At 40.1% G+C, this 24,199-nt stretch overlaps 1 protein-coding gene across 11 annotated transcripts in view; it reads left to right on the top strand.

The window, feature by feature from the left end:
* Nucleotides 1-24,199, top strand: part of plekha7a (pleckstrin homology domain containing, family A member 7a) — a 287,077-nt gene that overhangs the window by 213,294 nt on the left and 49,584 nt on the right. For 8 of the 11 annotated variants that reach the window (XM_041794816.1, XM_041794819.1, XM_041794814.1 and 5 more), the window contains 3 exons: nucleotides 667-767; nucleotides 19,339-19,520; nucleotides 23,211-23,744. In XM_041794816.1, coding sequence (XP_041650750.1) covers nucleotides 667-767; nucleotides 19,339-19,520; nucleotides 23,211-23,744 — 817 coding nt within the window. Of the gene's footprint in view, nucleotides 1-666; nucleotides 768-4,489; nucleotides 4,755-19,338; nucleotides 19,521-23,210; nucleotides 23,745-24,199 lie in introns of those variants that run through there. The other 3 variants (XM_041794817.1, XM_041794825.1, XM_041794824.1) reach the window with 2 other exon arrangements.

Genomic DNA, 24,199 nt, shown 5'->3' with positions numbered 1-24,199 from the left:
AGCGGATTTTTTTCTCATGCCCCTGGTAATATGCAAGGACATCCAGAGCACGACCAGGGTTGTGTCAATCTTCCTTCCTGGAGGAAGCTTACTCGCCACATCTACGCCATACTACAGCCTCAATTTTGGCCCAAACATGCCTCAAAGTTGTACACAGTACTGTACCTTAGTGGCCCACCTGAGTATCATCTATGTGGGAAATGCTGGTGTGATATGTTAGTCCTCTGCAGCTGAATAAAAATAATCTTTTGAGGGAGTAAACAAGCAGTCCTAACCTCCACAAAGCACAGAGAGGTGAGACTTTTGGTGGAAGGTTGAGGACTGCATTACATCATTGAAGGACACGTGCCTGTGTATGTGTGCTCTGCGACCTCAGCAGTAAACCGGATGGAGGGGGAATCAGAGGAATGGCGTCTGGCTGCCAGCTTTAGCTCTGTGACACAGGGACACCAGAGTGGTCATTTACTGTTTGGCACAACACTCTGGTATGAATGACGGCATGAGAGAGAGCTCAAGTGTGTGTGTGTGTGTGTGAGGGTGTTTGAGTGTCAAGGCACTGGTGGCAGGCAGTGATGGAATTAGGAGGTGATAAGTGATATTTATTCTCTCCTCATGTCTCTCTCCCTCTCTCGCTCTCTCTCTCGCTCTCTCTCTCTCTCTCTCCAGACAGCAGAGAGGAGTCAGTCCTCGGCAGTATCCCTCTGCCAAGCTATGTCATTTCACCCGTGGGACCTGAGGACCACATCAGCCGCAAATATGCCTTTAAGGTACGTCTCTCTCTGTTCTACGTTCTCCTCTATGCTGATGATGTTCATCCTTTTTTTTTACTTTCTGCAGTGTATTTTGTTTTATCTTGTTTTTTATGTTTGGAGTGTGTGTAGCAACCCTTGGTTCATTATTTTGGAATAAAACACAAAGACAAAAACAAAAAGATTATTTCCTTTAAAAGTGTAAAAACTAGTTGCTTTGCTTTGTGATCATTCTAGCTGAATTGTCTTTCTCCCTACCGTCAGGGCACCTTTTTAGAGCACGGACACCTGATCATGAGAAAACACAAAAATAGGAGCAAAATTCCAGCATTTTGCACACTCTAGTTATGTTTTTTTATGATTAAAACCAGAGACAACACATGGTATCAAGAAGTTGGAGCCAGCTGCCTCTTTCTAACAGATTGCTGTAACACCTGTTGAATGTCAGCTCTTGTACTTGCATCCACCACTGTTTCCTGATCTTCATTGTCAAGCTTAATTTATGTGTTATGTAAACTCATATTATGAATCAGTTTTGTATTAAGAATTCTTTTTTGTTTTTTGTATTTTTTGCTACAACCAGATTCTCAGAGCAGGGGTGTCCAAACTTAATTGACACATATTGACGAAATTGTTGGTACCCTTCCGTTAAAGAATGAAAAACCCGTAGTGGTCACTGAAATAACTCAAAACTGACAAAAGTAACAATTAATGAGAATTTACTGAAAATTAACTGTGCCTATGTAAAGGATAAAAAGTAGTCACTGTGCTGTTTGGTATCGTGGTGTGCACCACACCAAACATGGACCACAGAAAGCTAAGGAGACTGTCCCAGGACAGTGGAGAAAATTGTAGACAAGCATGTAAAAGGTAAAGGCTGTAAGACCATCTCCAAGCAGCTTGTTCCTGTTACTACAGTTGCACATATTCTGAACTTTAAGGTCCATGAGACTGAAGCCAACCTCACTGGACGTGAGAGGAAAACTGATGACAAATTGAAAAGACTGATAATACGAATAATAACCAAAGAGCCCAGAACGACTTCCGAAAAGATTAGAGGTGAACTCCAAGGTCAAGGTACATCAGTGTCAGAGCGCAACATCCGTCGCTGTTTGAGCCGAACTGGACTTAATGGAAGACGACTGGGGAAGACTCCACTGCTGAAAGCAAATCACAAAAAAGGGAGACTGGATTTTGCAGATATGCTTATAGATGAGCCACAAAGCTTCTGGGACAATGTCCTCTGGACAGATGAGACAAAACTGGAGCGTTTTGTAAAAAGTGTGTTAAGTTTCAAGTTGTTTTAGTGATCATTGTGGGTTTTTCTTTCTTGAACAAAAGGGTACCAACAATTTTGGCCATGTTTATAAGGTTAAGGGGGCCACTTTGACAAACCTCACCTTTAGCGTATTAGATTTAATAAGACTATTCTTCCAGCGGTGCCAAACTTACCTATCCACCCCTAAATGGTGGAGCTACACAAACCATAGACATACCACAGTTTGCTGATCGGTTGAAAGAATCATCTCTCCCCACACAACAGCGTGGGGGTGCAGAGTGAACTGGACAGCGCCAAGGATGAAGTGTTCCAGCTGGTGGCCCACCAAATGCGGGTGCGGGTGTTTGTGAAAATGCAGACGATTTCTGGGTTTACTACACTGAACCATACTCAATCAAACCAGACCACCTAGTGGAAACACAGATGGTCACCATAAAATTTCTTGAGCGACCCAAAGCGGCCACAAGGACACACGAACATAATAAACAAGAAAAGCACTCTGAGAGCGCAGACCTCCACCATTAGCCCTATCTCCCAATAGTGAAGCATCCTCTAAAAAATTCCTGGATCCATCCCCATGTGCCCCCCACCATGGCATTTGCAGATTACTCCCTCCCTGGTGGGGTGTAGACACGGTGAGGCAGAGCATTGGCTTCACTACATGTGGATTGTCATGGCGGAAGCTTTGCCTGCCGGTGCTAACAGATGCACTGACAGTCTCACCCATGGTCTCACCGGATGACTGGAAGTCATGGCAGAGGGCGAATATTCCTCTATTCCTCCCAGCATTGTGAGTATTCTTGCTACAATTCGCTGTCTTTCTCTCTGTTACACTCTGACTCCTCGACCGGGCGTGTGTCTTTCAAACTCCAACAACTCCAAAACTTTGAATAGAAACACACCAAAAAATGCTGCAGGGATTGAAGTTACTCATGTCTGCCATCTCCTGGTGTAAAGTGGTAACAGCACAGACCTCCACCATTAGCCCTATCTCCCAATAGTAAAGAATCCTTTAAAAATAGTTCCTGGATCCAGATGGTGATTCGGATCACTCCCAAAATCTTATCAGTTCTTTCTTATGCCATTTCTGACTTTTCCTGAAAATGTCATCAAAATCCGTCCAGTTTTTTGAGTTATGTTGCTAACAAACAAACAAACGAACAAACCCATCCGATCACATAAACTCCTTGGCGTAGGTAAAAATCCGTAAAAACATTTTCATGTACCATTGCTAATAAGCTAGTATTAAATTTGCATATTTAGGATGCAAAAAAATATTATTGAGCTAAGGAATATACAGTCGAAAAACACATGTTTAGGTGCTTCTAGCCCCATCTAGTGGCCAAAAGCTTGAAACAAACATTCAAAGGTGCAACAGATAAGCAAAAGGTTTTGAAAAAAATAATACAATCGTATGGTTTCTCTAATACAAATATAGATGAATAAGAACACTTAAATGGTTTCTCAAATGTACTGTATAAAGAGGGGGTCTCTTGCGCTTCAGCCCCTCAGTGCTCACAGAAAGGACCAGCAACATACAAAGGTGTTTCAATGGATCTATCGAACAGGTAAATACAAGGAAGAAACTGGAGCACACAAATCACTAATTGCCGTTTAATCAGGTGCAGAGGACTAACCTGTGTCTTTGACTCTGATGAAACGTTAGTCCTCTGCACCTGATTAAACACCATTAATTGATTCATGTGCCCCAGTTTCTTCTGTTAGATAGATCCATTGAAACACTTGTACGTAATACTGTATACTCGACGGGGCACGACATCATTAACACAACGCAAATAGAGTGCATTAGAGAGGAGGGTCATGTGTTTGGACACCCCTGTGATAGAGACTTTCAGACAATGATCAGTAAAATGAATATTTTTTTTATTCCATTCCCTCAAAAGTTGCAAGAAACAGTTTCCTATTAATGATGGATTAGTCAGACTTGGCCTTTTTTGAAGTAACAGTGGCAAAGCAGTTAATAAAACCAATCCTTCCCAGTCTTTCTTCTCCGTACTCACCCACTACAACACCACTCAGCTTTATGCGGCACTCAGCACCTGCTGCAGCGACGTCTATTACCACTGAATGTCTGTCAGTGTCGTTATTGAGACAAGCAAGCTCCTCTGGAAAAGAATGAAGCTGCTCCGTTCCCTGAGGGCACGAGTCTTTTGAATGCAGCCCAACACTTGAGTGATAGACATACCAAACAACATAGTGATTCCACTTTACTCACTGATTGAAACACAGATATATGCACAAGGTCCTCAGGTCCCCTAGAAACAGTTGGTTTCTCTTGTCCACAGCTCAAGGTCATGCTTGATTTTTTTCATCTATTTGTACAGAACAATCAAATAAAAGAACAAGATATGCCAAGTTCAGCCATTTATCCTTGTTTCCCAGTCTGTCAGTTGTATTGAACTGAACTGAAACTTTATTTAAGCTCAAGTTCCAGCTCAAAGATGGTGTAACATGGGTGCTTTCACATCAGGGACTCAGGCCCGGATCTGGGTACACTTGCCTCCAAAGTTGATTTCATTTGGCCAGTGTGAACACAAGTGTACCGGACTCGGGCACCGACGACCTCCCATCCACTAAACCTCTTCCCATAATTCACCAAATCCTCTTCCCTCTCTTGTTCTGATTGGTTGGCTGCCTGACGGGGACTTCATTCCCTCCCTGTGAGTGTGTCACGCCATCCAGTGGCAGTCCTCCCATAAAAATAGGTACTCTCCCTTTAAATGTGCTGTCACTTTGCCACGTGTGAACGTTATTTATCTTTGTTGTCGGTGTGGCTTTTTTGGGTCCAAATATGGCAGAATATACAGCAGATCTTGTATATTCCTTGTTGGTTTTTGATGCATGTTTTTTTTTTTTTAGAATAACCTGTCTTTGTGGCTGATGTGGTTGTTGTTTTTTCTTTCTCCTCCCCCTTCCTCCTTCTCTCTTTCTGTCTCCCTATCCTCATTATCTTAATATGAATCTTCTGCTTATCTGGTGTGGGGCTTATCGTCCATCTTTGTGCTGTCTCCCCCATCTGTCACATCTACTGTACCAGCATGCACTTCTCTGACGGCGTGGAGAACGACTTCAATTTGTCATTTTGAGCTACCTCACACTGCTGTTGCAAAAATAAGGAGCAGAAAAACGTTGTCCAGAAAGCTGCAGGAGATGTTTTACCTTAGAGGCAGGCTGTAGCCCCACAGTTATGTTTTTTTTTTTTTCTGAAGCAGTGGCAGCTTAAGTGGAAAAATGCTGTTTTCTACCATCTTAACAGGACTTCTGAACACTGAGTATTTGTCTCAAAGCAGACAGAGTTTAAAGGGGTAGTTCAGTGTTTTGGGAATGGGGTTGTATGTATTTGTAGCTTTTCAGTCAAATGATGGGCAGCCTGGGGGCAAAATGAGTTCAGGACAGTGGCAGCTACCATTGACAACTACATGGAGCTACAGCACGGTGCATATTTACATCATCTGACAACCACAAAAAATGGAGATATCATTTAAACTGTAATTTTGTTACTTTTGGCTCTTATACAGCGACTGGGACACTGTTTAATCCACCTATCAGAGAAAGTCCTTGCCAGAACTGAGCTTTCGGGCTTTTCAGCCTGCAGCCCCCAAAATAAAGGTGCCAGGGACAAGCAACCCCCAGTGTACATGAAAGTGGTTGAACACTGCCATGCACTATCAGGAATAGTCATGTGCAGACAAGGCTGCCCTGGGGGACTGTGGAGGTCAGCAAAATCATCTTCAGTTGTAAAGTTAAGTTGTGATAACCATATTTTATAGTAAACCTGAGTAATAGGCACTCTCATCAAATAAACAAACATACAGTTTTGTTCTTTGATGCCGTAGAAAATAGCCTTTTTAAAAATGTGAACTCTTTTTCTTAAAAACTGAAGAAAAATGGGTTAAAATGGCAAAAAAATTGGGGGGGGAAAGTGCTGAAATTGGATTTTAAAAGTAGCAGAAATGGGCAAGAAGAGGCAAAAGCTTGATATAAGTGGCAAGAAATTAGGAAAAATGGGTTAAAGTGGCACAAACAGGCATATAGTGGCCAAAATGGTTTAAAGTGGCAAAAATGGTTGGAAAATTTGGTGAAATGGGATTCAAAAAATGTTCTGAACTGGCAAGAATCAGCATAACAAATAGTGAAATAAGCAACATGGGCTAAAAAGTGGTTAGGCAATAATGGGTCGACAGAGGCAACAATAGGCAGAGTGGCAAGAATGGATTTAGAAGTGGCAAAAACAAGCAGAAAAAAGTGGTGGAAAGGGTTTAAAGTGGACAAAATGGGGTTTAAGTGGCAAAGATGTGTTAACATAGGTAAAATTGGTGTATAGTGGTCCTGACCCCCACATTGAGAACCACTGATCTAGAATATGACTGCTAGATATCACTAATATTCACAATTTTAATGCAATATTGAAAAAACCTGGTCAAACTTGACCTTTCTGTATTCAAACCCTTTTTAGAACTATGTCGACACACCAGCTACCTCTGCCTTGAGTGCACCAGTATATAGTCTTATGATCCTTTTTATTTTTTATTTTATTTTTTTTTGGCTAAGTAAATTTTGATTTTGCAGATATTTGAAGAAAGTACTAACAGTATTCAGGAAGTGTATGGTGAGTGCTGCAGACTGCCAGTGCTGGCATCCTCCAAACAGAAAGGTCCTGAAATACTGTTGTTACTGAGTTGTAGCTCTCCGGGTTTGTGTATTTTAGCTCATAGTTCACACACCTGCAACACCAGGTAATTTGTTATCTCTCCTTCTTACTTTCCAAAGACTTTCTCTCTTTCAGACTTGTGTAGACTCCATCTGAAGACCTTTTTCCTCTGTTTACTCTCCTCCATAGAAGAATCCTGACATGGCATGTCAAACATGCCATAAAAATCCCTCCGTTTTTTTAGTTTGGTCCTGTGTGCTGCAAGCAGATATGCTGAGCAGTATTGCATACATTTACTGTGACGTTTTGTGGCTTGCTTCCTCTTAAATTTCACTTGGTATACAACTTATGTCTGTACAGCCTTGCTTTCATTCCTCCTGGGAATTGGAAGAAAATGCATATGGTGTGCCAAAACAGAGGCCTGCAGACAGAAAAGTTAAGAGCTGTGAGTTTTCTGAATGCAGTGTACATTTTCATTTTGTTTTGGCTTGTTTTTTTTTTTTCTGCCATATTTTCTCTAGCAAAAGGCCCTCTTGGCATTGCCTTGTTTCCTTATCTGCACTCCAGCTTGTTTCTCCTTGTAGATCGCAGTTACTTCTATACTTGCCAAGTACTGTAAACAACCCCACTCTAAAATACTGAACTATCCCTTTAAGTTCATATAATATTACTGGTGTTATTTGAATGTTTTTCAGTGTAAATTCAATTTTGTTTAGTTGCAATTTTAGCAGGGTATTACCTTATCGACCATGGTTGCTAAGGCTTATCTTTATGAGCACAATGACTCTTTAAATAGCACTTGGACAAAAATCTGTGTGTGTTTGTCCACAGGGCTGTACACGGGGAAAATAAGCCGAGCAGTGAGAGATATTTTTCAGGTTGAAGGCTAAAGAAGAGAGCGAACACAGAAAAAGGAAGGAAGTGATTAGGGCTGGAAAATGAAGGGCACATAAAGAGAGGAAGCGAGAGGTGGAGAGGGAGGAAGCTATGAGGGCTAGACGCAGGGAAATAGAGCACAGATAGAAGTGTAGAGAGGACTATTTCAGCCCTTTTTTTTACACAAATAACACAATAGAGAAAACAATAAAGAACACTCTTAAAACTGGCACTAAAACCCACACAGATACAGAAGAGAAAGAGGCTTAGCTGTGTGTGAAATGAGTGTGGAGGTGTGGCGGTCACGCACTTAGCGATGAATGAGCCACTCAGCATTCCTGTTAAAGAAAGACCGTGTTATTTTAGGCCACACGTGTCTTTGTGTGAGCCGGACTCTGTCACTATTGTGTTTGTGTGTTTTGACATTCTTGAATAGGAAAGAATATGTAATGGTTTGGTTGAGGTTGCATGTGTGTGTGCTTGTGACTTTATCTGCACCACGAAGCTATTTTAACCAGTTTGTGAAGCCAGAACACCATCAGAAAATAACTTATGAGTGAAATAAGTGTTTTATAATGTGATTAAAGTTGGGGTTTAGTTCAGGTGATTTAACCTTTATAGCACAAAAACTTTTTTAAAGTGGCTGTGCGTGCCAGTGTCTTTGCACATGCCAGAACATCTTACACTCTCTAGTCCTCAGTCTGTCATCAAGAAGTTTGTCCCGTTGAAGCTTTCGGAGGCCGTCTGTCAGGCCGCTGATGCTGAGTGAGCCGGACTGTTCAGACAGCTGCTTCCTGAGGATGCTGTCGCTCCTTTCGTCAGGACTTTTTAAGGGTGTTTTATGTGGAATCCAACACTTGTTTTTCTCCTGGATGAGTGGTTGCTAACAGTTTCCCTGCCTGTTTCCCATCATCCAACACACCTGCACACACAGAGCTGAAGCTGACAGGCTGATTGAGCCGTGTTGAAGGAACTTTTATTCTGTTGCTGAAAACGTGGAATTTCCAGATTTGTTTCTTCACAATTGGACCTATGTTTAGTCTACACCATGTTCCAAATTATTATTAAAATCATATTTTTCTCTGATTTTCCTAAAAAGTCAATGCAGATGACTGTCATTTCAATTTTCAAGTCATAACCAGTTAGAGCAGAATTCAAATTTTATTGAACAAATTCCAATGATAACTTTTTTGTTCCAAAAAAAACCCCTCAAAATACACTGTTCCACATTATTAAGCACAACAGAGTTTAAAACATTTTATAGGTTGTAAAGAACTGAAAATGGTCATTTGTTGAATTTCCAGCATTAAGAGGTCATATTTACTGAAATCAAAGCTATTTCAATCAAAAACATCTTAACAGGCCAAGTTCCATGTTAACATAGGATCCCTTCTTTGATTTAACCTCCATAATTCTTGTATCTCACATTGATCTTGTGAGTTTTTTGAGTTTTTGCTTTGCAAGATGTCAGAATATCCTCCCATAGCTGCAGTTTTGATGTGAACTGCCTCCCACCCTCATAGATCTTTAGCTTGAGGATGCTCCAAAGGTTCTCAACAGGGTTGAGGTCAGGGGAGGATGGGGGCCACACCATGAGTTTCTCTCCTTTTATGCCCATAGCAGCCAATGACACAGAGGGATTCTTTGCAGCATGAGAAGGTTCATTGTCATGCATGAAGATAATTTTGCTACAGAAGGCACAGTTCTTCTTTTTGTACCATGGAAGAAAGTGGTCAGCCAGAAACTCTATTTACTTAGCAGAGGTCAATTTCACACCTTCAGGGACCCTGAAGGGACCTACGAGCTCTCTCCCCATGATTCCCGCCCCAAAACATGACCTCCTTGCTGACATCGCAGCCTTATTGGGGCATGGTGGCCATCCACCAACCATCCACTACTCCTCCATCTGGACCATCCAGGGTTGCACGGCAATCATCAGTCAACAAGACTGTTTGAAAATGAGTCTTCATGTATTTCTGGGCCCACTGTAACCATTTCTGCTTGTGAGCATTGGTTAGGGGGGGCTGATTAGTAGGTTTATGCATGACTGCAAGCCTCTGGAGGATCCTACCTTGAGGTTGGAGGGACTCCAGAGGCACCAGCAGCTTCAAATACCTGTTTGCGGCTTTGTAATGGCATTTTAGCAGCTACTCTCTTAATCTGATGAATTTGTCTGGCCTCATTATGCCTTTATCTGCACAAACCCATCTGTGCTCTGAATCAGCCACAGATTTCTTCACAGTACGATGATCACGCTTAAGTTTTCGTGAAATATCTAATGTTGTCATACCTTGACTCTGTAACTGTATACTAGCAGATTCACGCTGCACCTTACATGACTCAGGAAGTGCACGATGGAACAACAGCCTAGAAACCGAGTACCTGGTAATTTTTTTGCACAGTTGGATTGCTAGGTCGGCTGCATTTGCAGACTTGTAGACTGACGTTTATGAGTTGCTCTAGCAGACATTCCAAGCACACCTTTTACACCTTCTGTAGTGAAAAACTCTGAATAAAGTTTGTCTAACTGAATTCAGCCCAGCAACGGTTGGAATCAGACTGGGATCTTTGATTGGTGGGTCAGCAGACCAATCAGAGAGCAAAAAGGGGTTAATACCCATAAGGCCACTCACTTTAAAGTGGAATGCCCTGCTGGGAATACTTCAGGCCTAGCAGATGTTCAGACAGACAGGGAGCAGGTTCAAATGGAATATTTTCCTGACTAATGAAATGCAGTCAACTCTGAGCTTTTCCCAGCATTTACAGTGTGCCAGCTGATAGTATACATCATATAAAGTGACACGTTTAATCAGCTGCTGTACTGTTTGATTACATAACCATGAAAACAAGACTGAAAACTATTCATCAAGCTTTTCGGGATCCAGTGAGTGGAATTACTTCCCAGAGCTGGCGTGTCGGAGAATAATGTGAGCTAGATTTTGGAGAAGAAAAGCAGAACGCAGTCTGTAAAAATAGCCTGATACAACATTTCTAACATCATTCATTGCATCAGACTGAAATGAAAGAATAAAGTCAATCTCCGAGCACATTACGTGCCTCTTCTCATGCATACTGCCCTTTCTCTTCCATCACACTGGAGCCAGTTCACAAGGTTATCTGAAGTTGGGCGGACCCAGTGAGTGGTGCAATCACATCCCACATCTTAAAATATGTACCAGGATCGGGGTCAAGTGCAGACTCAGGCATACGGAGTGAGGAAATTATATCGATGTATTAAATGAGCGAGCAGCAGCGTCTGGAATGAGCTTGTTTCGGCAGCCAGACAGCCGTGCACTCAGAGGGGAGGAGACTTGGCAAGCTAAGAGAGAACCTCGGAGGCTTGTAGGAGAGGGAGCGTTTATATTTGTTTGTTACATGTCTGCATCTGTGTGTCGGGGTTTATTCTGAGTTCATAGTTAACAGGGAGAGAACGGCACAAGTGACAATCCCGCTTTGCATTATTTATGAGCTTGTTTGGTTTGCACACTGGACCGCACAAGTTTGCATGTGATTTCTGCAGACAGGGAGCTAAATTGCTGAAGAATCATGCTCATTTCATCAGCATATAAACCAAATAATAATGGTAATATCATGTTACAGCCATAGTGGCTCCCACCACAACAATCACTCTTATTATCCTGCATTCATTATTCAGGGAGTGAATTAGCGAAGGGAAGATTTAAGCTTTAATTGGTCTTCATTTGCATGCATCTGTTGTCGAGTGGGTTCTCTCATTCGTCTTCCATCCCGACGTCGGAAACACAGAAGGAAGGAAGGAAGAGAAGGGAAAAGTAGGACATTTACACAGCTCGACACAATGGAGGGTGTCTGTCTTTAAAGAGTCCTTTAATAACCCACTTCCACAGCAAGGACACTTTTTATCAAGGATCCAAAACACTCAGATGCTATTAATTAAAACAGCTGTTAGTGCTGCACTCTTACTGATGTTTTTACTGTAGTGCAGATGTGTCTCAGCCGGTTTGTTTATTCTAGTGGCTAATACTGTAGCCCAAAACAGTCACTGAGCTGTAACAGCTGAAATGAATGTATTAAAATGTATGGAGGCCCATTTCTGCCACTCAATAAAGAAAAATGTGGAATCTTGGCCATAAAAAACAAAGAAAATCCTATGACAACATTGTGAGATAAAAAGTCAAAATTCTGAGATAAAAAGTCAAAATTATGAGATTAAGGTCAGAATTATCAGATAAAAAGTCAAAATTATGAGATTAAAGTCAGAATTATCAGATAAAAAGTCAAAATTATCAGATGAAAAGTCATAAATATGAGATAAAAAGTCATAATTTTGAGATTAAAATTCAAAATTATCAGATGAAAATCAAAATTATGAGATTAAAGTCAGAATTATCAGATAAAAAGTCAAAATTATTAGATGAAAATTCATAAATATGAGATACAAAGTCATATTTTTTTTTTTTTAAGATTTATTTTTGGCCTTTTTGCCTTTATTGGATAGGACAGTGGATAGAGTCGGAAACAGGGAAGAGAGCGGGGAGAGACATGCAGGAAATAGTGCCACGGGCCGGATTTGAACTCGGGTCGCCTGTGTATATGGCACGCACCTTAACCACTCAACTATCGGCGCGCCACAAAGTCATTATTTTGAGATTAAATTCAAAATTATCAGATAAAAAGTCAAAATTATGGGATGAACGTCTAAATTATGAGATAAAAGTCGAAATTACGTGATAAAAAGTTGAAATTACGAGATAAAAGTCGAAATTACGAGATAAAAAGTTGAAATTATAAGATAAAAAGTTGAAATTATGAGATAAAAAATTGAAATTATGAGATAAAAGTCTAAATTATGAGATAAAAAGTCAAAATTACGAGATAAAAATTCTAAATTATGAGATAAAAGTCGAAATTACGAGATAAAAAGTAAAAATTAAGAGATAAAACTTGAAATTATGAGATCAAAAGTTGAAATTAAGAGATAAAAAATTAAATTATGAGAAAAAAAAGTCATTATTATGAGATTAAAGTGAAAATTATGAGATAAAAAGATCATAATTATGACTTTTTTATCTCATAATTTCCACCTTGTATTTCAGAATTATGACTTGTGAATTCTTTTCCAAGAACTGCCATACTTTGACATTTATATTTTGTATTTGGCAGAAATAGGCTTCCACAGTAATGACATTGTATTGAAATACATGCACCTTAATATGGAGTTGGCTCCCCTTTTGCAGCTATAAGAGTCTCAACTTTTCTTTGAAGGCTTTCACTATGATTTCAGTGTTTCTGTGGGAATTTGTGTCCATTCATTCTGTAGAACATTGATGAGGTCAGGCACTGATGATGGACAAGAAGGCCTGGCTCACAGCCCCTGCTCCTGTGTCATTTTGGTATTTGCAGCACTTTACTTCAGCTGTTCCAGCTTTTTGCAGCACTTTTCTCCCCTTTGCAGCAGGTTTATACCATGAATCTTTAAGGGACCTTTGCACTATAATTTACATCCTCTCTTGCTTTGCAGCATGCATATTTTTTCCGATATTAACAAATCAACATTTGCATTTCGGTTGCCCTCGTCAGCTGTCTCATGAAAGCTTGCCAATCACTGTTTTAGTGTCATCACAGAGAGAGAGGAAAAAAGCAAGGTCAGAAGCAAGAACACTCTGAGTCTATGAATTATCCAGAAGTGAACATCCCAGCGCTTCTCTCTGAAGCCTCAAAGTAAAACAAACTTTCAGGGTGAAATCTTACAGCAGGAGAAGCAGAGAAAGCAGCTTCACTACTGATGAAAATCCCAGCAGACTGAGAGCAGCTCAGTCAAAACATGTTGAGAGAGAAACAGCTCTCATTTTCTCTCTTCTCTTTGCTGCAGTTACTCTGCTACTGCACTAGTGATTCAAAACTTACGCTGTATGATGGGAGTTTTATAAAAGTGTACGGGTTTGATGCCTTGGCAGGTCAATAGTAACACAAGGGCACTATGATCAGGATTATAACCTTAGTGTACATTCTTTCTGTTAAATTCACACTAAAACAAGGTGTATGGAAAAGAGGCATACTGATTATAAATTTAAAAACATAGAGTAAGAGTTGTGTTAGTAGTAGATAAAGTTGACCAGAAAGCTCTGACATAGAAGTGGGTGATAATAATAATTCTATATCTATATACTGTAGTATTTAAACAGTGTTTTCCCACCGAAAATAAATGATTAGTCCCATGTAAACACGCCATATTGACCATAAACAAAAAAAAGGGTAGAAATAGGCGCTATTTTGGCTTAGTGACAGGAATTGGTACTTCTACTTCTCACATCTTTTGGCAACCTGTGGAGTTGTTTTCTGCTGACCAGTCAAACACATGCAAGTTTGAGGAACCTCAGATTATTTATTTTGTTAAATATAGATGCTTACTTCAGCCGTAAATGCTGCTGATGAGTGTCCAGAACCTAAAAATCAAAACAGCAGACCTAAAGCCTCAAAAACAGCCTTTAAAAGTTTCAGCCAGATGATAACAGTGTGTCATAATAACATCTCTGATACCGTAAACATAGCCTGCCTGGTGTTGTCAGATGTTTGAGTGTATTTTTAAAGCAGAAATTATAGCTAGTTTTGGTTTGCACTGGACAAAGACTGGTGATTTATCACTCTGACACAGGCAGCATGCCATTCGCCACAACCACAGTTTTATTAAATCTTTATATTCTTTACAAATGTTTATTTTGTGTCCAGTGAAAATAATGATGATTAATAAATCAGTTTAGACAGGTATCACTGTGTGGCTGAAGTGATTTAAGAATTTAAACATTTGATTTTACTTCCCAGACCCGGCATGTACATATGAGGACATTTGGCTTTTCTACAACTTTTTCATAATTTCTGCTGTTTGAATTTTGGAGATGATTGTCCAGAATTTCCACTGAAGTTTCAGATGTTTGCTTGAAATATTTTGCAGTGAAATTAGCATGGATTCTTTTGGCAGTTTGTTTGGATATTTTGGGTCATTGGCTTGGATTATTTCCATAGAAATTTTAGTGAGGTGTTTGTATATTTTTTTTACTTCTATTGGAAGTTTTGGGGGAAAGTTGCTCATATATTTGTTGGCATTTTCGTGGGAAATTTGTTTAGATGTTTGATAGATTTTGTTTGGAAATTTTACAACATTTTCATGGAAATTTTGGGAACAAAGGTATTTCTCATTTTTGGAAACTTGATGGTGAAACATTTTAAAGAGGAATTTTCTTTGAAATTTTGGAAAAATTGTTTGAAATTTTTCTGGAATTTACATGGAAGTTTAAGAGTTTATATGGATATTTTGAGGAATTTTCCCCTAAATTTTCATGTATTTTCATGGAAATTCCAATGGTTATATTTGTATATTTTGGAGAATTTGATTGGAAGTATTGTGGCTAAGTCGCTAATGAATTCTTGACTTTTTCATGGAAAAGTATGTTTGGGTTTTTGGGACATAGTTTTGTAGGATTTTCATGCATATTCATGCCAATTCAGGGAAAACAAAGATTTGTTGAATTTTGGAAAATTTTGGAAAAAAAATTAGGAGGCATTTCCTTTGAAATTTTGGGGAATTTGCTTGAAAATATTTAGAGATTTACATGAAAATTTGAAGAATTTGTCTGGATATTTTCTGCCATTTTTTATGGGAATTTGGGAAGAAAGGTATTTGATATTTTTGGAAACTTGGTGAAACATTTTAAAGAGGAATTTTCTTTGAAATTTTTCTGGAATTGACATGTTTAAGAGGCGTTTATATGGATATTTTGAGGAATTTTCCCATAAATTTTGGAGAGTTTAATTGAAAGTATAGTGCTTATGAATTCTTGACATTTATATAGAAAATCTATTTTAAAGATAGTTTTCTGGGATTTTTAGGCATTTTCATACAAATTTGTGTGAAAAAAAATTATAATTTTGAACATTTTGTAAGAAATTGGGAGGCATCTACTTTGAAATTTTGAGGAATTTAAAAATTTTTTTTTTTTTTAGAGATTCACTTGGAAATTTAAAGGAATTTGTTTGGATATTTTTGGGAACTTGCTTGGAAATATTCGCATTTCAGACAGGACAATTTCCTAGAAATTCTGAAACTTTAGTATAAAACATATATTCCAAAACTGATCCAGTGCTGGATTTTCAGCAGAAACAGGACCTTCAGGAGATTTGTGGATATCATTTCTGGTAAAACTACTTCCTGTTCAGAGACAAGGCTGAGCTTTTAAACTTATCAGAGCCCAAAATAAGTGGGAGAAACCAAAAATGCATCAAAAATAGAAGCTCAGACTTTAGGAGGTTGTTAACTCATGTGGTTCAGCCGCCTGCTCTAACAGCTAAAGTCAGTTATGACTTGTTAAACTTGTTGTGGCATCTCTCCACGGTGATAATGTGAGTTCAGAGCTGAGAAAGTCTTAAAGGCAGTGGGTGAACAAGCCAGAAATTTTATCAACACTAAATCAGGAAAAAGTCCCAAAACAAGAAATTAATGTGATAGTTTCAGGTCAGGATGAAGAGGGAAAAAAACTCTAAAAGCTGGATTATGTTTGGTGAGATAATTAAACAAGACAGGCTGTTTAGCTTCACAGAAATGTGATTTTAGTGGTGGAAAAAATGACCCAAATAATTTATTTCAGCACAATTTTACACAGCGAAGAGTGGCCTGCTTTCAAGACTTCACTGATAAAGTAGTTACTTCATGGAATCAGCAAAATAATACGCTTACCTAAGGTAAAAATCGACTTTATGCTGAATGGTTCATGGCAGAAGAAGAGGGTTTCAGGATTTCTTAATTGTTTAATCATTTTTAGAAATAATGTAAATCTAAAAAATAAGACAATTCTGTAAAAGATAATGGGTCAAAATTCCTCCACTGCAATGTGAAAGACACCATGGCAGTTATTGTAAAGCTTGCTTGTGGTTGTTGCCGCCAAAGGAACAACCAGAGATTAGGTTTAGGGGGCAGTGACTTTTTCACACAAGACCAGGTAGGTTTGGATAACTTTTTTCAATAATTAAGGAAATCATTATTGAAAAAATGCATTTTGTACCTACTCAGGTTATCTTTATCTGATATGAAAAATATGTTCGATGATGTGAAACATTTAAGTGTGACAAATGTGCAAAAAAAAAAAAAAAACAACAAAATCAGGAAAGGGGCAAACACTTTCTGACAGCACTGTAGATAGAGGCCAAAATGTATACTCACAGCAACATAATAGAGTATAAAGTAGAGCTCCAGCTCTAACTCAGCACATCGGTGAGATGTAGGAGCATGTGCCATTTCAAGATCTCTGTCGGGATGTAAGGTCCAGGGTGTTTTAAGGAGTAAAAGAGCAACAGAATCATCTTCACTCCATGTTTTCTCTGTAGTGTGAGTATTAAGAAGTGTTGCAATGAATGGAGAAATAAATGCACTGGATTCAGTATGCAAGGTTTGAGTGTGTGCCATTTTTTTGTCGGATTGTTTTTGCTTGGTTGTTAGCTGTGCAGATGGCAAAAAGACCGCGTCTGATACTGCAAAGGGGAAATCCATGCTAACTGTATACAAGATGCACGCTAACTGCTCAGCTGAGCAAGCATTGCCCTCTATAGTTTACATTTATGTAAATGAGGAGGAGTATTCAAAATTCGGTGCAAAATTCCTCCACTCAGATGCAAATCTGCCTCATTACAAATAACACCTAATCAACAAAGGTAAGAGCTAACTGCAACAGGCAGTAGAAGGTGTAATTTAACACCAAATGAAACCAGGTATTAGACTGGCACTACTTCTCTCTGTCCCTCTCATTTGTCACTATTGTGTATCCTCAGATCAAGTTTTTAACAACAATGCGCATAAGCCTCTTTAGAATAACGTTTCAAATTATAATCAGAGTATTTGAGGAGCAGTGGTGTGTTTGACATGCCATTTATGTTTTACAGTTTGAAATCAAGCAGCATGCTGTAATATCTGACGCCTTTGAATAAATCAGGTCAATAAAAAAAAAGGTTACAGATGGGTTTCCACCTTTATAGTTTACATAGAGGAAATTATATATTTGATATAACCTTTTTGCCCCTTTGCTACAGCTATTTATCTGTAAACTGTTTGTGCTTCCTGGACAATGAAGAAAGCAAAAAGCACGGCGTGCACTAGAGGCTGACATTTATTGGTGATTCCCAAAGATCACAGGATTCTTGTGGAATTTCCCATGGGATGGGAGTCATTTTGATCACATGGTTGGGATGGGACAGGAAAAATGTAAGCAGGAATGGGCGGGAGCAGGAACTGTAACATTAGAACAATTTTTACATAGAAATATGCACATAAAGTCATTTTTTACAGCAGAAAATGAATGTACCACCATGTACTGAGCACACTTAGCACTTAGTTTTCTTTCAGTGCACCAACACTGCGATGCAAGTCAAACGAACTACAATTACAACACTGGAAACAGCACGGCTACAGCCGACACTTCCTCCAACAATGCAAGCAACAACCCTTTTTTTTTTTCTTTTTTTTTTTAAGATTTATTTTGGGGCTTTTTATACCTTTATTGACAGCAGAGGACAGTGGACAGAATCGGAAACAGGGATGAGAGAGCTGGGGAGAGACGAGTGGGAAAGTGCCACAGGCCGGGTTCGTGCCGGGGCTGTGTACTTAAACCGCTAGGCCGCCTGCGTGGTCAGTCAGAACTTGCAGGAAAGATGCAAATTTTTGGAAAGTTCATGGGAGTTAAGCGTGATGGTGCTAACACATCCTATATATATTTTTAACTATTTAAATGAGCGGGATGGGACAGGAGTAGAACAAAAGGGAGACTGGGATGGGAGCGGTAATGTTCTTCTGGGAGTGGAATGAGATGGGATCTTTTTTTTTTTTTTTTTTTCACTCTGGTTTGCTGATGGTAAACTTGAAGACACCAGAGCACTTCTGTCACCGCGATATTAACAGTACCATTACATCTCTAGTAGTTTGCAGTCAGACATTGCATTGCATCAAGAAAAAAGTAACTCATACACTCTAACTGTTAGCTCACCTGTTAGCTTACCTAAAATGCTTCTGTAGTGTTTTCCTTTGAACATAGTTCACTGTGATTCCTCTGATCCTCTGCAGACTGGTGAATCAGTGCAGAAACATTCTTTACTCTACAACAGAGCATGATATCACTGACTAATGGCCTTTTTCAGCGTGCATATAAAGACATATCCATCTTAAACTTGAACATGCTCATCATGAGCTTGGCACTTAAATCACTGAGTACAATCACTGTGGCGTTGAGTGGAACCTAATCAGGCTCTCATTTCTCACTGCCACTTTGCACAGCTGCATTTCTATGCTATATCAGGACATAATATTGATGTTTCACTCTTTTTTTGTAATAAACACAGATGGAAATAGAAAAATCAGTGCAATCAGAGGATGTTTTTAAATCTTTATTCACCATATGATGTGTTTTAGGTGTTTTTTGAGCTGAAATAGAAGGAAACAAGCAGGTTTGTGAGGAAAATCTGGGGTCCACTTTTCTGACACTCACATTTTCTCCATTGTACCAAAGAATCTTTCCTCTCATTGGTCCAAACTCGTGGCTTTGTTGGTCGTACCTGGCTGGCATTTTGTCTGTCGTGGTTTCCCTCATTGGCTCTCTCTCTGTTCTGGTCGATGCTCATGTGGCCCTTGATGTTGTTTCTCCTGTTGGACAGCATGAAATCTCCCCCCGTCCCTTTGCCGTGAAGCTCCTCCTCTTCGCTGACTTCTCCACATGGCTGACCCGCTCTCCTCTGTCTTCCTGTAGGCTAGCCACACTGGTATGCGCTCGTACATTTACAAGCAGAGCTCTGTGATTGGCTCGCAGGCGGAGCACACGGGGATGCGGACGTATTACTTCAGCGCTGACACCCAGGAGGACATGAACACCTGGCTGAGGGCCATGAACCAGGCCACGCTGATTGAGAACCACACGGATGCTCTCATCAGGTACGCCTGCATACTATGATACTGAACACATCATTTTCATGTATTTGCCATCTATATCAAGATTATATTTAATGCCAGCAACATATACAAGAGCTCTCTAAGTCACTTGGCACACATTAACACCTTTTTTAAATTTGGACCAGAAAATCCCTTTTTAAAACAAGATTTGATTTACTATTACTGCGAAAAAACATGGATTTCTCTACCTTGAGCTCCCTCTTGTGTTTGTTTCTTGTATAAGGTTCTCATGTTTTAAAATAAAACTGAATGATCTGGATAAAACATATACAGTTGCAAGAAAAAGTATGTGAACCCTTTGGGATTTCTTGGATTTCTGCATAAATTGGTCATAAAATGTGTTCTGATCTTCATCCAAGTCACAACAATAGATGAACACAGTCTGCTTAAACTTATACCACACAAAAAAATGATATGTTTTCATGTTTTTATAGAACAAACCATGTAAACATTCACAGTGCAGGGTGGAAAAAGTATGTGAACCCGTAGGCTAATGACTTCTCCAAGAGTTAATTGGAGCCAGGAGTCAGACAACCTGGAGTCCAATCAATGTGATGAGATTTTAGCATTTATTTTCTTACCTAAACCTACCAAATCATGGTAGTGTGTTCTCTGCACTCTGCTGAACCTGGGGTCCCTGCTTTCTACAGCTGAGAGACAGAATAGCTACAGATGCAGATGTCTGACGAAAACTACATTACATCTTAGTCTAGTTTTAGTCATCTTGACGAAAACTAAACTTAGTTTAAGTCATAAAAGATCTGGTTTTTTAAGTCTTAGTCCAGTTTATGTCATGGAAAAAAAGGCTGTCGACGAACATTTTCAGTCATAGTTTCAGTCGATGAAATTAACACTGAAGGGCACGTCCTACCCTCCACCTATTTTCCAGTTAGGTAAAATCATAAACTTAACCTCTTATCCAATCACCAGTCACCATCATCTGAGCGAGCAAGCTTGCCGTTTCCCCAGACAACTATGCTAGCTTAAGTCAAATCTGAATAATGTCACAAAATGAAATAAACAAGCAAACAAAATCAACCCAGCTCATTTATATAGTAGACATCTAGATGCCTTCTTGGATGCTTAGAACCTTTTTATATAGAGCCTAGTTTACTTCAAGGCAGCTGAAGACATGGTAGGGACATGTTAGTGTCTTCTAGTGTGCTTATACTACAGGAAGTCCATTGGTTATGGATAACTGTAAAGTAGTGCTTTCCTTCCAAGCTGCCTATGTGTACTAGCTACCTGCCAGACAGCCTGTTGGTTGTGGATAACTGTAAGGCAGTTAGGCAAAGTTTGCATTTTCCTTCTAGGCGGCACGTATATAACCTACCTAGGTTATACCATGGGCAGCCTGCACTGTAAACCTGGATTTTGTTTCTAATTAAACTTTTTAGCAATAATTACTTATTCTTTCATGTTTTGTCAAAAAAACGTTGACATTACTAAATCAAATTAGTTGTCTGTATTATTCAGCTGAAAGATGCAATGCAATGATCATGTTAAGGTGAGATAACAGTATGTTTAGTTCTTTAAGGGGGGGGGCTATTTCAAAATTTCAAAAAAACCATGGGTGAGACTGTCGGTGAATCTGTTGGCACCAACAGGCAATGCTTTCATCATGACAGTCCACATGTAGCAAAGCCAAAGCTTTGCCTCACTGTGTCTCCACCCCACCAGGGAGTGAGTAATCAGCAAATTAAATTTTGGGAGTGATCCGGATCAACGTCTGGATCCAGGAATGTTTTTAAAAGATTCTTCACAATTGGGAGATAGGACTAATGGCAAAGGTCTGCGCTCTCTGGTTGCTTTTCTAGTTTCATATATTTTTAGGTAAGTTAAACTTAGCTTGATATGTCATACAACTTAGACTTAATTTATGTGAACTAATGATTTTTAGTAGACTACTAATATACACTTAATATGCCTACTGCATAAAATTAAGGTTCTGTGTTAGTACAACTTGACTTCTTTAGTATCAGCTTGTGTGAAAACTAAAGTGGTATAAGGTAATTGGTTTACTCGTGCTCATTAGTAATGTCAGCTAAATCGGGTTTAGAGTGTGGAAGGAAAGGGCTAACTATGCCTAGCTGCCTTACAGTTATCCACAACCAATGAGCTTCCTGCCAAGTAGCCAGTGTAAGCCACCTGGAAGACACTACCATGTCGCTACCTTGTCTTAAGCTGCCTTGAAGTTTGCTTGTTTGTTTTGATTTGTGTCATTATTCAGATTTGACTTAGGGTAGCTAATATTTGTACTTTTGCCTCATGCAGAAGCTAGCAAGCAAGTTAGCTAGCATAGTTGTCTGGGAAAGTGGCAAGCTCACTCGCTCGATAGGGTGGTGATTGGTAGATAGTTAGCGCGTGATTGGAAGGTGGTTGGAGGGCGGGCTGTGCCTTCCAGGTGAAGTTGAGGGCAAAAAAAACACCATGGAGCAGGGAATCACTCCCGCGACTCCCCACTACCCTCTGTGTCATTTTTTTGCTTTTCACTGTGATTGAGAGCCCCCTGGTGGTTAAATTCACATACCTCGTATTTAAAAAAGGAGCTCTAAAATAGCAAGACCGCTGTTTTCAGAAGAACAAACACTTTTAAGGACCCTGGATTTCGCTGAGAGTTTTTTGGAGATATGTGGAGCATAAAACCTGAATGCTGCTTCTCTTTGTTTGCTTCTAACTCTGGTGACAACCAACAGACCTGTACCAGGTAAACTGAGTGGTCCGGATGTTCACTTTAACTGATGGATGCATATATATTTTGGCCCAAATCCATCCAGTGCAGCCCTTTCATCTGCAGTTATTAAATCTTGATGCAGAATGTGCATTTTTTTCTAAACAAATATTTGCATAGCCATTAAAAATGTCATAAAAGCCAGCATAAACAAGGTGCAATCATAGCAGGGGAAGAGCTGATATTTCACTGTATGAGATAGATGTAACTCTTACTTCTTTTAAACACTTTGTGCCATCACAGGGATGCCATTTGTGTCCTTTTTTTGCCTCTGTAGATGACACTGACTCCTGGAAAACATCCCATTAAACCGTCTCATCTTAAAGCCATATGACCAGTTTTTTTGGCTTGTTTGTTTGCCTTCAGCTCTGATGTCGAGAAACGCTTCTTGCTCAACGCTCTCTCTCCATGTATTATTCATGTGTAAACTGCAGGAGGTGGCCCAGATCAAATATGTCCCATCATTCACTGGCAGCCTCACAAACCCAGAGCTGGCTCTCTGTCGCTTTCATTTTTGCTTTTCGGGAAGAGGATGTCCCACAAGAGTGCTGGAGCTGTTCATGAGTGACAGAAGGGAAACCCAGCTTTAGACAGCTTCCTCTTGAGATAAATCTAGACCAATTTTCACCCATTGTCATGGCAGTTAATTCATTATTTTTTGTGTATATTAGTTGTGTAATAGATTGGACAGGGCAAGATCACTCTCCACATTTCACACCACAGGGAAATCTGACAAGATAATCTTATGAATCATCTGATAACTGGGCCTGCTGCTGACTTTGGTTGCAAGGTGGGACTCTGGCCCAAAACAAGCGTGATTATTCCTGCACATTCCCACATTTTTGTCTACAATTCTTTAACTTTTGCACTGTTTAAGAACAGTAAAAGAGGTCACGTGCTGTTTTGTTTTTTTTTAATCACATCATCTCTGCTCTTCACAGACCATCTGAAAAGCTGCACACGATGCAGCAGCACGCTGTCCCACAGACAAACCACATAAACCACCACAAGTCCAAAGCCTTGGACTCTGACGCCATCAGGCCCATCGTCCACGAGGTTCTGTTAGAGCCCATACACCGCGATGCAGACGACCGCTGCAGCTTCCACAAAGACTCTCCAGGCAACACCATGTTAGGAAGCACAGCCCTGGAAATGGACACTCACACCTCCCTCCCTTCTAACCCCGCCCCCTCATCCATCCCGCAGCCAGACCACGTGTCGGCTTCGGCGCCCGTGTCCAGGGTTCCATCCAGGGCGCCGTCACGAGCCGCCTCCACACTGCCTTCCAGTGTCTGCACAAGGAACGGCCTCGTGTCCACGCCCAGCCCCATCCTGGAGCCCAACGGGATAGCAGCGGGAACGTACCAGAGGGCCCCGCCTGCACCCTCTGCGGACACACACAAGCAGATGCACAGGAGGAGCACTCTGGAGCAGGTGGAGCAGTGGGTCCAGGTCCAGAAGGCTGAGCACAGAGGGTAGGTCACAGGCATCTATTCTAGGTGTTTAATTACCACTGATTATTTCAGATACGATACAACATGACATGGCATGGCACGACAAAACATAACAAGATATGATATGATCTAACATGGCATAACCAACACTTCAAGGCAAAGCATGGCCCGGCATGGCTTGGCATGGCATGGCATGGCATGGTGAGATACAGTACAATATGATTTAGTATGATACAATAAGATACACTTGATTGTTTCCTTGTTGAAGTTTGTCTTGGAGTCAAAGTGCTGCACTCATACAGCAGCCGCCACAGCATTAAATAGAACAGTTAGGAACAATTATCCACAAAGCATGAGTAGCACACACCAGTTAACACACACAAATGAACAGACACACAACAAATACCAATATTTTAGTTTCTAGCTTCATAGATCAGACATATCATCATCTATTTCAGCCACTTGGCACTAACAAA

The sequence above is a fragment of the Cheilinus undulatus genome, linkage group 9 (assembly GCF_018320785.1).
Source record: "Cheilinus undulatus linkage group 9, ASM1832078v1, whole genome shotgun sequence".
NCBI lineage: Eukaryota > Metazoa > Chordata > Actinopteri > Labriformes > Labridae > Cheilinus > Cheilinus undulatus.
The sequence above is the reverse complement of the archived record's forward strand: the minus strand, read 5'-3'. Positions and strand labels throughout refer to the sequence as shown.